General features: G+C 35.2%; 1 protein-coding gene across 1 annotated transcript in view; it reads right to left on the bottom strand.

Moving 5' to 3' along the window:
* The window catches only part of LOC150097985 (apoptotic protease-activating factor 1-like), a 313,888-nt gene that overhangs the window by 251,795 nt on the left and 47,224 nt on the right, over positions 1-14,869 (bottom strand). The window contains exon 3 of the mRNA XM_090406652.1: positions 4,934-5,178. Coding sequence (XP_090262778.1) covers positions 4,934-5,178 — 245 coding nt within the window. The remainder of the gene's footprint in view (positions 1-4,933; positions 5,179-14,869) is intronic.

The raw sequence follows: 14,869 nt of genomic DNA, 5'->3' as shown, positions 1-14,869 counted from the left end.
TCACTATTAGTGAATAGCATGCGAGCACTGTAGTAACAACAGCCATTTTTGTCACTTGATTTTCGCTTTGAATCTTGGTAACAGATATGCATGTTAGCTGTTGTTTTTAGAACAGCTGTTTCTGGGTAACAGGAATACTAGCAAGTTAAAAGTAGGCATCAGGGAAGGAGAGTCAAAAAGATCTAATAAAGTACTGAATTAATTTCTCTAATCTCAGACAAGTTTTTATATGCATTTTTAATTGCTCTCCAAGGATACAGAACTCTGAAATTAATAAATGAAGGAAAGTATAATTTATCAAGCCTCTGTAGATTAGTGAGAATATTTTGTGCTTAATGAAAAGCAAGTGATATTCCAAGGAGTAAAATGGAATCTGCAAAATATTTCCTTTTATTGGAAGTGTAACTGGAATCGCTCAATTAAATGCATTCGCGTTGTCTGAACAATTATTATTCTTCATGCCTACATCAGAAAATGAAAGATGATGCATTAAGTAAAACAGAAGACAATATTCAAATATACTGGTTAAGTGAGATCTTTAGCTATTGTATTTAAGGAATTTAAGAGATCAAATAGACTGAATGAGTGAGTAAAAAATAAATAAGGGAAGATATATAGAACAGTCATAAAATAGATGCTGCAAAGGAAATTTTTGAATTCTTCATGAAGCTGATTATTACCACTCATTTTATGTTGCCTCCATAATGCCTTCCTTTATGTATTGCATGCTTAAATTCTTCATTAATCCATTTCACACATACCTTATTTAATCTTTGACCTTATAAAGATTCTGAATGGGCAATGTCATAAAGCACTAGTAGTTATTCAAATATCCTGATGATGGTAAAAGTTTATTTTTCACTTGGTTAGACTATAATAAATTTAGTTTAATCCTTTATCCAAGTGTGTGTGCAAACAAAGTTTGCACCTGAAAGTATCTTCAGGACTGGGGTAAAGTGGTACAACAACTTTGCAAGGAGTTGCCTGTTGTTGTACCACTTTACCCCAGCCCTGAAGATACTTTCAGGCGCAAATTTTGTTTGCACACACTTGGATAAAGGATTAAACTAAATTTATTATATCCTGATGATGGATAGGGTCCAATCATTGGAATGTGCTCTTCTTTGTAAACTTGGGATAGTTTGCATAAAAAGAACTGTTTATGTTATTTACAATTCCATTCAAGGCAATTAACTCCTGAGTGCTACAGAAAAAGAAAAAAAAATAGTAAATACCAGAGAAGTCTGGCATTTGCCATTTTCTACAATATCTTAAAAAGACAGCTGGTCAGAGCGACAGGAAGATAATTGTTTGCTTGCTTGTGTTAGATCCTTTCCAAGTTTTGGGATGACAATGACAACTGCCTTATGCCAAGAATCCGGAAACTCTTCCTCTGCAAGTTGTAAGATGAGGGATATTGCACTTTGGCATGATTAGAGTTCCAGCGGAATATTATATTAGCGGAGTTATGCTATAAGAAACTGAAGAGGTGAAGGATCTTGATGTATTGGTTGATAAGAATTTAAAGTTCAAAGGTCACATAGCAAAAGTTGCAAATACAACTCAGAGGATAATTGGTATGTTGAAGCAAACCTTGATATGTAAGGATAAGGAAGTAATTTTGCCTCTTTATAAGACTTTGATAAGACCACATCTGGAATACTGTGCACAGATTTGGTCTCCTGGGTTCCAAGGGGATAAAGAAGCTGTAGAAAGGGTACAAAGAAGAGTTACAAAGATTATATCCAGACTATGGGATTTAGATTATGAGGACAGATTGTGAGTATGTGGATTGCAGACTCTGGTTAACAGGAGAAAGAGGGGTGATATGATAGAGGTCTATAAACTTTTGAACAGGTGCTATAGCATTTCAAATGATGAAATTTTTCGTTATATGGAAGGCGGGGAGAGAACACAGGGGCATCCATGGAAGTTAAGGTTGTTCTCAGTCAAGAAAGGGGTAAGAGCTAGGTTTTTTCTCGCAGAGAGCAGTGAGTGAGTGGAATAATTTGCCTTTAGGGGCAGTGAGTGCATCTAGTGTAAATGAATTTAAGGGAAGATATGATAGCTCTGGGTTGGGTAATTTACAGCCTCCCTCGATGAGTCCTTGACTCCCTGGAGGTCTCAAATAATAATAATAATATTAAAAATTCAGGAGGATATGAAGTTGCTACTGAGATTCTAGCAAAGTTTTCTTCCAAAATATCAGCAATGGCTTTGGGTTCAGCAAAAGCACATCCATTATGATCTAAGATAGACAAATGGTGTGCTCTATATCTGCCCTTCATTTTCTGGATTTTATACTACAATTTTGCACTGACTGTTTAATTAATAGATGATGTAAATTGGATTGAAGACAGCTCTTGACTCTGAAATCTAATGTAAAGTGCTTTGGCCTGAGCACATTTAAAATCTATCAGATCTGATGTGACAGGGTATCTATGAAACAAATCCCATGCTCCCTGTCTTGATCTTTTTTGGCTGCTTAGCAATCAGGGTTCCACCAAGGCTTTGGATATAGTGGAAATCAAGATAATGTTTGTGGAACTGTGATTATTCCTTCCTGGACAATACAGTATCAAAGGTATCTGACTGACTGTTTCAGCATTAAATTTTGCAAGATTGGGAAAAAGTGTTCCAGTCAGAATGGTCAATTTTCCAAGTGGACAATAATCTAAGAGAACTTCCACATATGTTGACTTTGACATCCCACATCAACAGTGGAAAAGTGACTGAGGAGCAGAGTATAAGATCTAATGCAGAATACAAGGAGGAAGGCATATGGAAGAAGGTGCTGAATATATTATTAACAAGAGAGAGGTTAGTACTATCAAGTGTATGCTTAATAATACAGCCTTGTTCAATTGTGTTGGCACTCAATATCTATTAAAGTCACCAATAACAACTATGGGCTGTGTCAGGTAGTTGCAATATAAGGTTATGAAGGTTGATCTCACTTAATTCAGAATCCAGTAGTAAGTAAATGAAACATATCATGATAAGAATCCCACGAATAGACAAATGGTTATCACTTTCAGAGACGCATTTAGCTGGATCCATTGAAAAGGAGCATGGCTGCCTGCTAAGATAGCAACCCTCCACCATGTGCAGGACCATCTCTAGTTCTGTTCTTACAAACAAATAACAGTGAAATGCCTTATGGTTGGAATCTTCACTGGGTTTAAAATATATTTTCTGTAGACAGAAACAGAAGGATTTGTGTTCAGCAAAATCTTGACATCATCGATATTCTGGCAGAATCCATGACAGTTCGACACTTCAAAAAAATTTACCTGTCGGCTTTGTAGCTTGTCTAATTTCCAAGAAGTTGAGGGCTTATCTTTGTCAGGATTACATTTATCTATTGATTTAGAAAATATGGTCAGCCAGTATCCATCTCTTCCTCTGGAAAAATGCTTAATATCTCATCTGATGTGTCAGGATCATTTGTTGAATTTAACTTACTTTCAGTGGTTACAGAAGCATCCATTTTTTTATGGCAATGGTGGTGGTGGTGTGAGTGCAGAGAGTCTGGTGGTTTATCATTCACTTTCAATGATATCTTTCCATAATTTTCTTGACAAGTGGGTTCTCATTGAATGGGAATCCTTTTGGAGTTGTTTCAGGAGTGATACAATAGGTCGTGCAACTGATACGCTCCACAAAGAAGCACTCACAATCATAAAGTTCAGGTATGGTGAAATTATCAGATGGTAGAATAGACATGTTGATACTTTTGATGTTTTCTTAACTGCCACCTTCTCAGCATAGGAAGATTTCAAGATAGGTGTGGTGGCGATAGCTCAGGAGATCTCAGCCAAACAGGAGAGCCAAGATATCCAGCTTTCACAGAAATTGGAAAGTTTACAGATATGGATGTATCAAAAGTAAGGATAATGTTCCTGGATGGGACTAAGCAATCATCCTTATCTCCTCATCTTGAATATCAAGGAGATGCCACTCTGATATTACACCTTTAGAGTAGTTATGTATTTTATGAGGTTGTTACTGTAATTGGTATTGCTCTCAGTAGTTTTTCTGAGTGTTGCTGACATGTTTCCAAAAGAATATCACCAGAATGTAGTTTTCTTAACTGTTTTAGGAGATCCAGCCAGTCCTGAAGCCTTTTGAATAAAGAGGGGTGATATTTTCATTTTCCTTTATTGGTTTTTCACCTGTTGCATAGATTATGAGAAACTGATACATTTATATTGGTGTCAGATATCTTCTGTTTTCTTACTTCTATTAACAAATGATGTATCTATTTATAGTATCTGTACTTGGTTGAGACCTTGAGGAAGAAAGATTCAGGATCAAATTTTACAGAGACCATCATAACAGATTTTTTTGTGTGTCAAAGTTCTCCACCCACTACAGAGCCACATATGGACACTCACTATCCAACAAGCAATGGATATGCTTGGAAATGAAATGCTAGGCTACCCCAGATGCTATACCAAAACCATAGCAAGCTCTGACCCCATCCCTAGACCATGGGTAGAAGACTTACTGCAACACCACTGATCCATGCAGGCAAGCCTACTAGCTGCATGATCATGGCCAGGACATCCAGGACCACTTGTCCAGGATTCTCTTTTCCAGATGTTCATGAATCACAGTGCACAGCAAACATAGCAGTTGGATCTCGGTGATGGTGTCTGGAAGACAGGATAGTAAAAAAAACTCTGGAGGAGTAGAGCAAATATGGAGAAAGAAGGAAAGAAAAAACAGGAAGAATGAAAATGGCTAGCACCATTATTGGGAGGTCCCCTCCATCACAAACAGGTGTCCCATGTGGATGAATAAAGGCGAGAGAGAGAAGTTAAGTATCTTCTATAAATCTTTTAACTGATCACATATCCACTTACATAATATTAACAGGTTTTATTTATTCAATTCTAGAACAAATATAACAATGAACATTTTCACTCACCCTGTTTGGAATATAAACATCTTCAAGAAAAAGAGCAAGATCCATAAAATATTCTTGCTCTTGGTCAGTAAGTGTTTCTATACTAAGTTTAATAGCTTCTGTAATGTCCTGACTGCCATCGGATCTCCTTCGAATGCGAGAAATTTGTCCTTTTTCCAATTCTTCTCTATAATATTTCCATCTATCTTGCCTATTACCAAATGTAGACATAAGTCCTCCAATCATTGAAATCATTATTGGAGATCCTAAGTGAAAAAAAAATATACATATAATAAAATAAATAAATAAAAATAATAAATCCATTATAAATAAACTGGTTTTCTTGAATAAAGTGTAAATGCATACTGTTGTTCTTTTATTAAGCAATGCACCACTAAAAACAATCTGCACAATAAGGAAAATATCACTAAGACAAACGTCTTTATAGTGTACTGAATAACACCGAAGATGTGCTATTAGTAATAACTAACAAACTCAGTCTAGCAACCAGAATACCAGACAATCCCATAATCATTAACCTTTTTCTTAATTATCTTTACTTCCAAATATTCTATAGCTATCAGTTCTCCTCTTACTCATTTCATACCCCCTAGCCAGAAATGTCCTGTACATCCATCACTTTCATGTACACAGACTATAATGGTACCACATAGATGATTTGTAATTTCTACTCATTTTCATAGTATAATTACTATTTCCATACTCATTTCAAATACCTGGTAATTAATTTACGGAATTAACAACGCATATGAAGTATATTAATTAAAGATAACTTTAATGAATCACTTCTATATTTCGGCAATGTCACATTGCCATCTTCAGGAACATAAAGATATGGTATGTGCAGTAAGGAACTAACAAAGCAAATGAGCTCATTTGCTTTGTTAGTTCCTTACTGCACATACCATATCTTTATGTTCCTGAAGATGGCAATGTGACATTGCCGAAATATAGAAGTGATTCATTAAAGTTATCTTTAATTAATATACTTCATATGCGTTGTTAATTCCGTAAATTAATTACCAGTTATGTCTAACCAACGTATAAGTCTTACTACTAGAATCATTTCAAATACCTGTTCTAAACAAATAACTAAAATAATCCTTACTGGAATGAAGGCTTTGACCCTATCCCAGTTACTTTCTCATAACATTCTGTTTCTGTCTCATGCATTTCTGTAAGCATTTTCATGAGAAATAGTTATTCATCTACTTCCTTCTAAGTATGTATAAATATACACAAACAACTGCTGGTTAAACAACCATAGACAATATAGCTCATCCACAGACAGCAGCTCAAACAGTGAAAACAACACAATAACCATGGTAATAAACTTTAATGAAAAACACAGATAAGTTGTAATGAAATTAATAGCACACCTGTGTATGAAAACAACTAGCAATTCCATGAACAGGAATTGTTCATGGAATGAACAATTCCTGTTTAAAACTGCTTCAATGGAGAAGACAAGCTTCATCACATAGGATGATGTGTTTAGTATCAATACTATGCTGTGGTAGACCAGATTTTTGAGGTTTCAGGTATTCAATATAGTACTGATGTTCATTAATTCTTTTTTTTTCACAGAATGGTCTGGGTGTCCAAAGTATGTCATACATTCATAAAGAATCTGGTAAACCTCAGCTAAAGACAGAGGTGACAATTTTGTACATCACAATAATCAGCTTACCAATTAAAAACAGTTGCTATGTGCAAGATAAATAATATAAAGAAACTTTTTTTTATTATATATATTTACATAAGATGAGAATCCACAAAACTTGTGGAAGAGAGAGACAATCATTCTGATTCAGGTTAGGTTGATGTAAAAGGGCTTCACAACTTTCTTTGAAAAGGCATTCATATTTAAAACTACTTCAATGGAGAAGACAAGCTTCATCACATAGGATGATGTGTTTAGTATCGATACTATGCTGTGGTAGACCAGATTCTTGAGGTTTCAGGTATCCAATATAGTCCTGATGTTCATTAATTCTTTTTTTTCACAGAATGGTCTGCATGCCCAAAGTATGTCAAATTACATTCATAAAGAATCTGGTAAACCTCAGCTAAAGACAGAGGTGACAATTTTGTACATGGTAACAGATGAGAAATTTTGTTGATAGGAGAATATGAGAGATTGAAGTGAAACTTCTTCAAAATTCTACCAATAGGTTCAGTGATGCCAGAAATGCATAGGACTGGAACCATGCAGTCTAGTGCAGAATCCTTAGGTGCCAGAATGTAGGAGTCAATATGTTGGATGTGATGAGGGTTGTAATCATTTAGCTCTATTATACTTTTGATAAGAAGTTCTTGTTGTAAGCCTAAGGGTGAAGAGCAAATATTGTGTGTTCTATTAATTAATGACTTGACAACATCGATTTTTTTTTTTTTTTTTTTTTTTGGAAGGTGCGATGAACAGACTTTTGATTTATATATACCGGTATATATGCCAGTAAATGTTGATTAACAAAGTACCAGAGGCTGTGCAAGTTAGAATGATGGCCAAGAATTGTGAACTAAGCACTTTCTTTTTCCATGGTGAATTGAACATGTGGGTGGAGGCTATTGATCCAATGTAGGAAAGTGATGTTTGTTTTCAGAATGAGACCAAACAGCAAAAACGTCATTCATGAAGCTAAACGGTAGGGTTGGGGGAGGGGAGACAATTAGATGAAAACAGGGTATCCCAAGGATGTTTCAAAAATTGGTTCACTAAGAGTGGAGACAGAGGACAACCTATTGTTGTGCCTTCAATCTGGTTATAGATGTTTGTCAGCTGAAATATCCTGACTGAATTTGTATAGCATATTCAAAAATCTTTCCAACATCAGGAGAGAAATCAACATATAGAAAACAAACAGAGAATAGAATGTTGGTCACCAAAAAAATGTCAAACTGGCTAAAAATTCTTGCTATTTCCACTGCATTTGACTAAAATACCTGACTCTTGTATTTCAGTATCTTTGAATTTTTCAAGAAACTGTGTGGAATTATTGATGAATGATCTGGATTGTCCAGTACAGACTGGACAATTTAATAGATGTGAAAGAAATTTTGCAGTTCTTTATGTGGGAGAGTCTATATAATTCACAGTGGGTCTTACAGGGAAACCTTCTTTGTGGATTTTTGGAAGACCATATAAATGAGGAATCCTTATAAAATGAGTGTGTAACTTATCCAAAGTATTTTTTCATTCCATTTAACAACTTCATCCAGAAGCTTTTTAATTGTTTAATCTGTATTTTGATACATTTATAACTAATCTCTTGATTGGTGGAGGCATCCTGTAAAGTTTATCACCATAATTATTGTATTATTTTTGTAGTTCAATCTATGCCACAGGTACCTCTAAAGACAGACAGTAGATCTTCTAACTTACCAAACCAACTACTCATCCTCCTCCTCTTCAATTTCATCTGCTTCTCTTCATTGTGACAGACATTTGCACCATTTTCACCACGTACTATGACCACAGAAATTGTTATAGCACAAGGTCTGCTATAGTGAATTTACATTCCCAAAAAAAAGAAAGTAATGACCTATAGTTGGGTAACTACCACTTCTTGAACTTATTTCACATCAATCTTCAGCAGGTGTGTTGTCTTCCACCCCACCCACAAGCTTTCATGGTCAGTCAGTTTCGACGATAGCTTCATAGTGATGATAATTCAAAAGTGACTTACTAGCCTTTAAATAAATCCAATGAGCTTTACAAGACCTCTAAACTTCCTTTATTTTAAAACAGGTAGGAAATTACCTGAGCCATTATACAGCATTTTAGAAATATAATTCTCTTGATGCATTTAGCTTTCTTTACTTAACCTTACCCACTTTTGCAAACAGACCATGGAAAGATTTGGGAAAAAAACTCATGATCGTTCTTGCTATTTCCACTGCATTTGATTATGTCTGGCATTAAGGCATCATTTGCTTTTTAGAATTGTCTGTTAATGTTTGATTGCCATTCTGTGATCTTGTACTGATGATGCCTATGATACTTCGGCGAAAATTCTATGCTAATAAAGTTATTTACGTGAGTTTTCCCTCTAGTTTTATAATTCTTATCAACAGATATAAATAACTATATCATAATAATAAACAATCAATTATACATAAAATTAATTAGTAATTAATAGAAACAAACTTAAAATACCTTCAGATGCTTTAAAGGATAATGCATACTAGACACAATGTTATAGACTCAAAATATAATATAGTCCTAGGATTAGAATCCAAGAACATTAAGATTACATTAAATTTTTAGAATCAGACAAATCTGGCCTTGCTTTCCATGGCAATGACACTAGACACAGAATTCTTTGGAGTCAAAAAAAAGATTGTTCATTTCAACAGATATAAATTTGATCGTCTGTTCCTTGAAACACATGTGAAACATTGAGACATCATCTAAATCTTAACTGCTCTGACTATATGATAATGTCAAAGTTCTGGAAAGTGACTAATTGTTTTTTTTTTTTTTTTTAAATACTTATTAGGTTATTTAATTTTCTGTTGCAGAAACTATCTAATTTGTTCCTTTGAACTTTAATAGTGCACTCTCCTCAATTCAGCAATTCAATTCAATAGTACATGCTAGGCAACTCACATCTTGTGACTCATGTTCTAAATGTAGTTAATTGATCTCTCTCTCTCTCTCTCCCTCCCTGATGATGTCCACGTAACAATGGAATTATAATAAATTTTATATTTTTTCAACATATTTTGACCATCTATGTGTATAAAAATAAATTATCCTACTTTAGAATGGTGAGGAGATCAGTATTTAAGCCACTCTTTGGGAAGATGAAGCTTAAATCATTTGGGTACTATTATGTCTCTTGAATGAAGAAAAGGAATGTAGGGTATTTATCATCAGAAAAACTGTTGAAAGGATTTTGAAAGTTTATTTTTCACTTGGTTAGAATATAATAAATTTAGCTTAATCCTTTATCCAAGTGTGAGCAAACAAAGTTTGTGCCTGAAAGAATCTTCAGGACTGGGGTAAGGTGGTACAACACCAGGACACTCCTTGCAAAGGTGGAGCAAGCTACCAACACTCCTATCTCAGTATCTCCCATAATGCAAAACATATCTCCTTGCGGATATGTCTAATGTTATGCATTAAGGGAAGGGCCACAACCCAGACTAGTTTCGACCTTTATTGAGGTCTCTTCAGTGGGAGCCAGGCCCAAGTGGAGATACCAGGCTGAAGCATTAGCAGGTCACCTCCACCTATAGGAGTTGCCAAATGGTGTGCCACCCTTTTTTAATAAATTACTCTGGATTTAGAGAAAGATGTTGAAAGTTATTTTTCACTTGGTTAGAGTATAATAAATTTAGTTTAATCCTTTATCCAAGTGTGAACAAACAAAGTTTGCACCTGAAAGTATCTTCATATCTGGGATAAGGTGGTGTTGTACCACCTTACCCCAGTATTCTGTCTGCCTGGTATCTCCACTTGGGCCTGGCTCCCACTGAAGAGACCTCAATAAAGGTCGAAACTAGTCTGGGTTGTGGCCCTTCCCTTAATGCATAACATTAGACATATCCGCAAGGAGATGTGTTTTGCATTATGGGAGATACTGAGATAGGAGTGTTGGTAGCTTGCTCCACCTTTGCAAGGAGTGCCTGGTGTTGTACCACCTTACCCCAGTCCTGAAGATACTTTCAGGCGCAAACTTTGTTTGCTCACACGTGGATAAAAAATTAAACTAAATTTATTATGTTGAAAGGATTTGAAGTTAGAGAAAGAAGGTACTAACATATTGGAGAAAGAGAATAAGTAAGAATACAGAATCCTGGAGCACTCCAGCAAGGATAAAGACATTTGATGAGAGGAAGCTATTTACCATGATGCAAAATGAATTATCCAGAGAGGAAACTGATAATCCAATCACAGATGGCAGGAAGAGACTACAAAATGGTAGCTTAGTAAGTAAATCTTAATGCCAGGGCATAATCAAATGCAGTGGAAACATCAAGAGTGACCAAATGAGTTTTTCCAAATCTTTCCATGGCATGACCTGTGTGTAAAAGTGGGTAAGGTTAACAAAGAGGTTCACTGTAGAAAGAAAATGGCCGAATCCACACTGATGATTATTATTTGATGTGTTTCCAAAGTGAAGACTCTGGATGTCGATGACTTCCTATGTTGATTTCAAGCATACAGAGGTTAGGGCAATGGGACATAAAAGGGACTTAAAATGGAAGATTTAAAAAAATATATATATTAAAAGAGAGATAAAAGTCAGCCATCAATGGTTTGATGGCTGACTTTTATCTCCATTTTTAGGGATAGCCTGGATAAAGGTTTTGCATCCATGCAGCTCGGTCAATATCAGATGAGTATAACAGCTTATGTGGGCAATACAGGATGGACATTAATACTGGAGCACAAGTTTTTAGCACAACTGAAGGATACCATCTGCACAAGCAAATTTATTAATATCAAGGCTATTGAGTAATGTTCTGATGACCTAACAACAGATCATCGAGGCAAGTTGAGCGTAGTTTGCGCAATAGTGGGAGAGGATTTGCCTTGGTTGTCTAAATAAGAAATGGAAGGATAGGCTAATACTAAGATATCTACATATCTTTAGAAGATGTTACTACTATATCATCAGGAATAGAGTAATAGAATTTTGCTGGATTTTGCAAAGGCATTTGACAGAATGGACAAAACACATGGAACTCTATTATGCAAATTAAAACAAATAGAGATGGATATGACACTGGTTATGTATATAAGAGGGTGGCTGCTGGACAGATATCAAAAAGTGGTCTATGCAGGAACAGAATCCAGGAAAAACCAGGTGACTAGTGGTGTGCTGCAAGGTTCTGTGCTAGAACCAGTACTGTTTAATTTGTACATAAATAATATAGGAAATAATCTAAAGGAAATATTCAGTTGTTTATTGATTGATGCAAAATTGGGTAGAGTAATAGTTAAAGCGATGCAGGATGATTTAAATAGGCAGTATGGGAAAAAGGTAATGGACATCAATTTAATGTCGAAAAATGTAAAGTTATGCATTTTGGGATAAATCAATTTCAAGCTGTGTACCACATGCATGAAACTGTACTCCAGGAAATAGATGAAGCTAGAGATTTGGGAGTGATGGTAGACAGAGAGCTGAAGTTTAGAAGACATACTGCTAAGGTTGCCAACATAGCTCATATGATTACTTGTCTATTGAAGACCACACTAACAAATAGAGATAAGGAAGTTATAAGGCCTTGAGATGTCCATTTTGATTACTGTGCTCAGATCTCGTCTCCTGGACATCATGAAGATGAGAAAGCAGTGAAGATTCAGAGGTGAGCAACCAAGATCATCATCATCTACAACAACAACAACAATAATAATAGAAGCATAGTAGAACAGAAGTTTTGCAAAGAAGATTTGACAAGGGACCAAAAAGGCTCAAACATTATTTGAACAGGAAGCAAGCCTACTATATTTCCATCTTACAAAGTCTAATTTGGATACGTTGATGTTTTTTTTTTTTTTTTTTCCTTTTCCAGTTGTTACAAGCTGTAGTATAAACTTGGTGAGAAACTAGACTTTTTTTTTTTAAAACTTAGTCATGGAATGTAATGGGGCAGTTTTTTTCTTGGACTACTTTGGCACCTTTTTTCGAGAACCAGGACTTAGACAGTATGCAGGGTTGTTTTTTTTTGAGTAGAGTGAGAAATAAAGACACTCATTCAGGCAAAAATAATTTCAGTTATTTGATCAATAATTTTAGTTATTTGATCAGAGGCCAATCTTAGCCTTCTGCCCATTGACCAAAAGGGCAGAAGGCTAAGATTGGTCAGAAGGATGACCTGTAGATAAAGAAACATGGACAAGTGTAGTTGCCACAAGGGAGGGAATGACATCTCTCTGACAGATTTGGGAGCTGGTTAAGAAAAGTTCAGGAAAATGGTGAGGATCATTCATTATTCTGAAAGGTTGGCAAATGATATGTGTTAGATCATTACTGACAGCAAATAATTCCACTTCTCTTTCAGCCTAGTCTGCAGCGATAGAGAAGAGAAGCCACTGTGAATTATGAACACCGATATCTTCAGAGAAGATTATCTTACTGTTTTGGTAATTAGAGGTTATATGATAAACTTTCAGAGATAAATAATCAAAAAGGTTAGTACAGTCATCAGTATTAGGAGAGAAATAAGGAGAAAAAGCTTGAGATCTTGAGCCAAAACAGATCTAAAGAGGATTCCATATCTGAAAGCCTTTGGTATGTTATATGAAAAGCACACATTCTTCCTTACTCACAGAAGGCAGCATGTGTGATATAGGAAAGTTGAGATGAATTGTAGTCATAGTGGATATCAGTTTGTGTTCAGCAATAAATATCAGGTCCGGATGACTAAGTGTTACGTACATCACTGCTGTTAGTATTGCAAACCCAGTTGATAAAGTCAATATGAAAGTGGTTTTCTTAATGTGGAATTTTGTTGGATTTTTTTTTACTAAACTTTTGTTGGGTTTTTTTTGCAAGGTTTTCTTTTCTGTTGCATTTTTGATTTTTAAAAAAAAATTTTTTGTTGATTTCTTTGGGAGATTTTATTCTAATTGGATAATTTCTTGGCATCTTTACTTTATAGTATAACCAAGTGGAAAAACTTTCAACATCTATCTCTAATCCAGAGTATTTTAGTAATAAGGTGTGACACCTTTTGGCTACTTGTATATGACTTCTGCATTACTTCAACATTGTTATCATTTCTGGGTCTGGCTCCCACTGATGAGATCTCAATAAATGTTGAAAACGGTCTTGGGTAATGACTCTTCCCATAATGCATAGCATTATACAAATGCTATGCATTGTGGGAAGGCAAAAGACATGAAGTCATTAGCCTCTATATATGAGTTGCCTAGTCATGAAGTTACTTCATGATCAAATGTTTTTTGCTAACCCTTGGATAAAGGATTAAACCAAGAATATAACTTCTTGTCATCTTTAATTATAGTATAACCAAGTGGAAAAACTTTCAACATCTATCATTGCATCATCAGCAAATAGCTGTATGTCGCTTGTCAAATCTTTCCCAGTGTAATTTTTGATATGTCTCGGCCATCCTCTTACCCATGCTAATATTTTATAATCCAAACCCATATTCTCCAATTGATGTAACAGTCTTCCATGCTGCATTCTGCCAAAAGCTTTAACAAAATCAAAAAGTATCACATGTATCCATTTCTCATGTTGAACTCAATAGTAACATTATTACAGAATGTGAGCAAGCTGCTTAAACATGATCTTCCATTAGTAAACCCATGATGTTCATTGCAACATAGAGATTCTCTGTCCACCCAATTCTGAATGTGAACCATAACTCATTTGGAAGAAGATTTTCCAAAATCTTCTTCTGCAAAAAAATTTTAGAAGAAAAGATTATGGAAGACAAAGAGAGAGCTGGAGAACAGTTGCAAGAGAAATATAGCACTCAGGCTAAGATTTTTCAAACGAAACTGACCTTATTGTAAGGATAGAATTAGAATATGAGAGGACTAGCACTGCAATCCCAGAAAGTTTTTTTTTTTTTTTTTTTTTGCTATGTGATGAGTAGCAAGAAAAACGATGCTAGATAGATTACCTTGCTCAATGGAGATGGGACTTGAGTGACCAATGTAAATGACATTGTTCAGCTGTTTAATAAACACTTTATTAGTGTTTCATCCTGGTACAGCAGGCTTTATTCTAGATGACTAATAAGTGGTGAAGTGTTAGAAGTGAATGTATTCCAAATACTGAGTAAGCTAATTGTTGAAAGTTTTTTTCACTTGGTTATACTATAAATTAAAGATGCCAAGAAGCTATATTCTTGGTTTAATTCTTTATTCAAGTGTAAGCAAACAAATTTTGCACGTGAAGTCACTTCACGACTGAGCCACTTGTAAATAGAAGCTAATGACTTCAC

Source organism: Typopeltis vanoorti, chromosome 16, assembly GCF_054136105.1.
Source record: "Typopeltis vanoorti isolate ZY-2024b chromosome 16, IOZ_Tvanoo_1.0, whole genome shotgun sequence".
Taxonomy (NCBI): Eukaryota; Metazoa; Arthropoda; class Arachnida; order Uropygi; family Thelyphonidae; genus Typopeltis; species Typopeltis vanoorti.
Note: the sequence above shows the minus strand (reverse complement) of the source record. Positions and strands in the feature narration are given on the sequence as shown.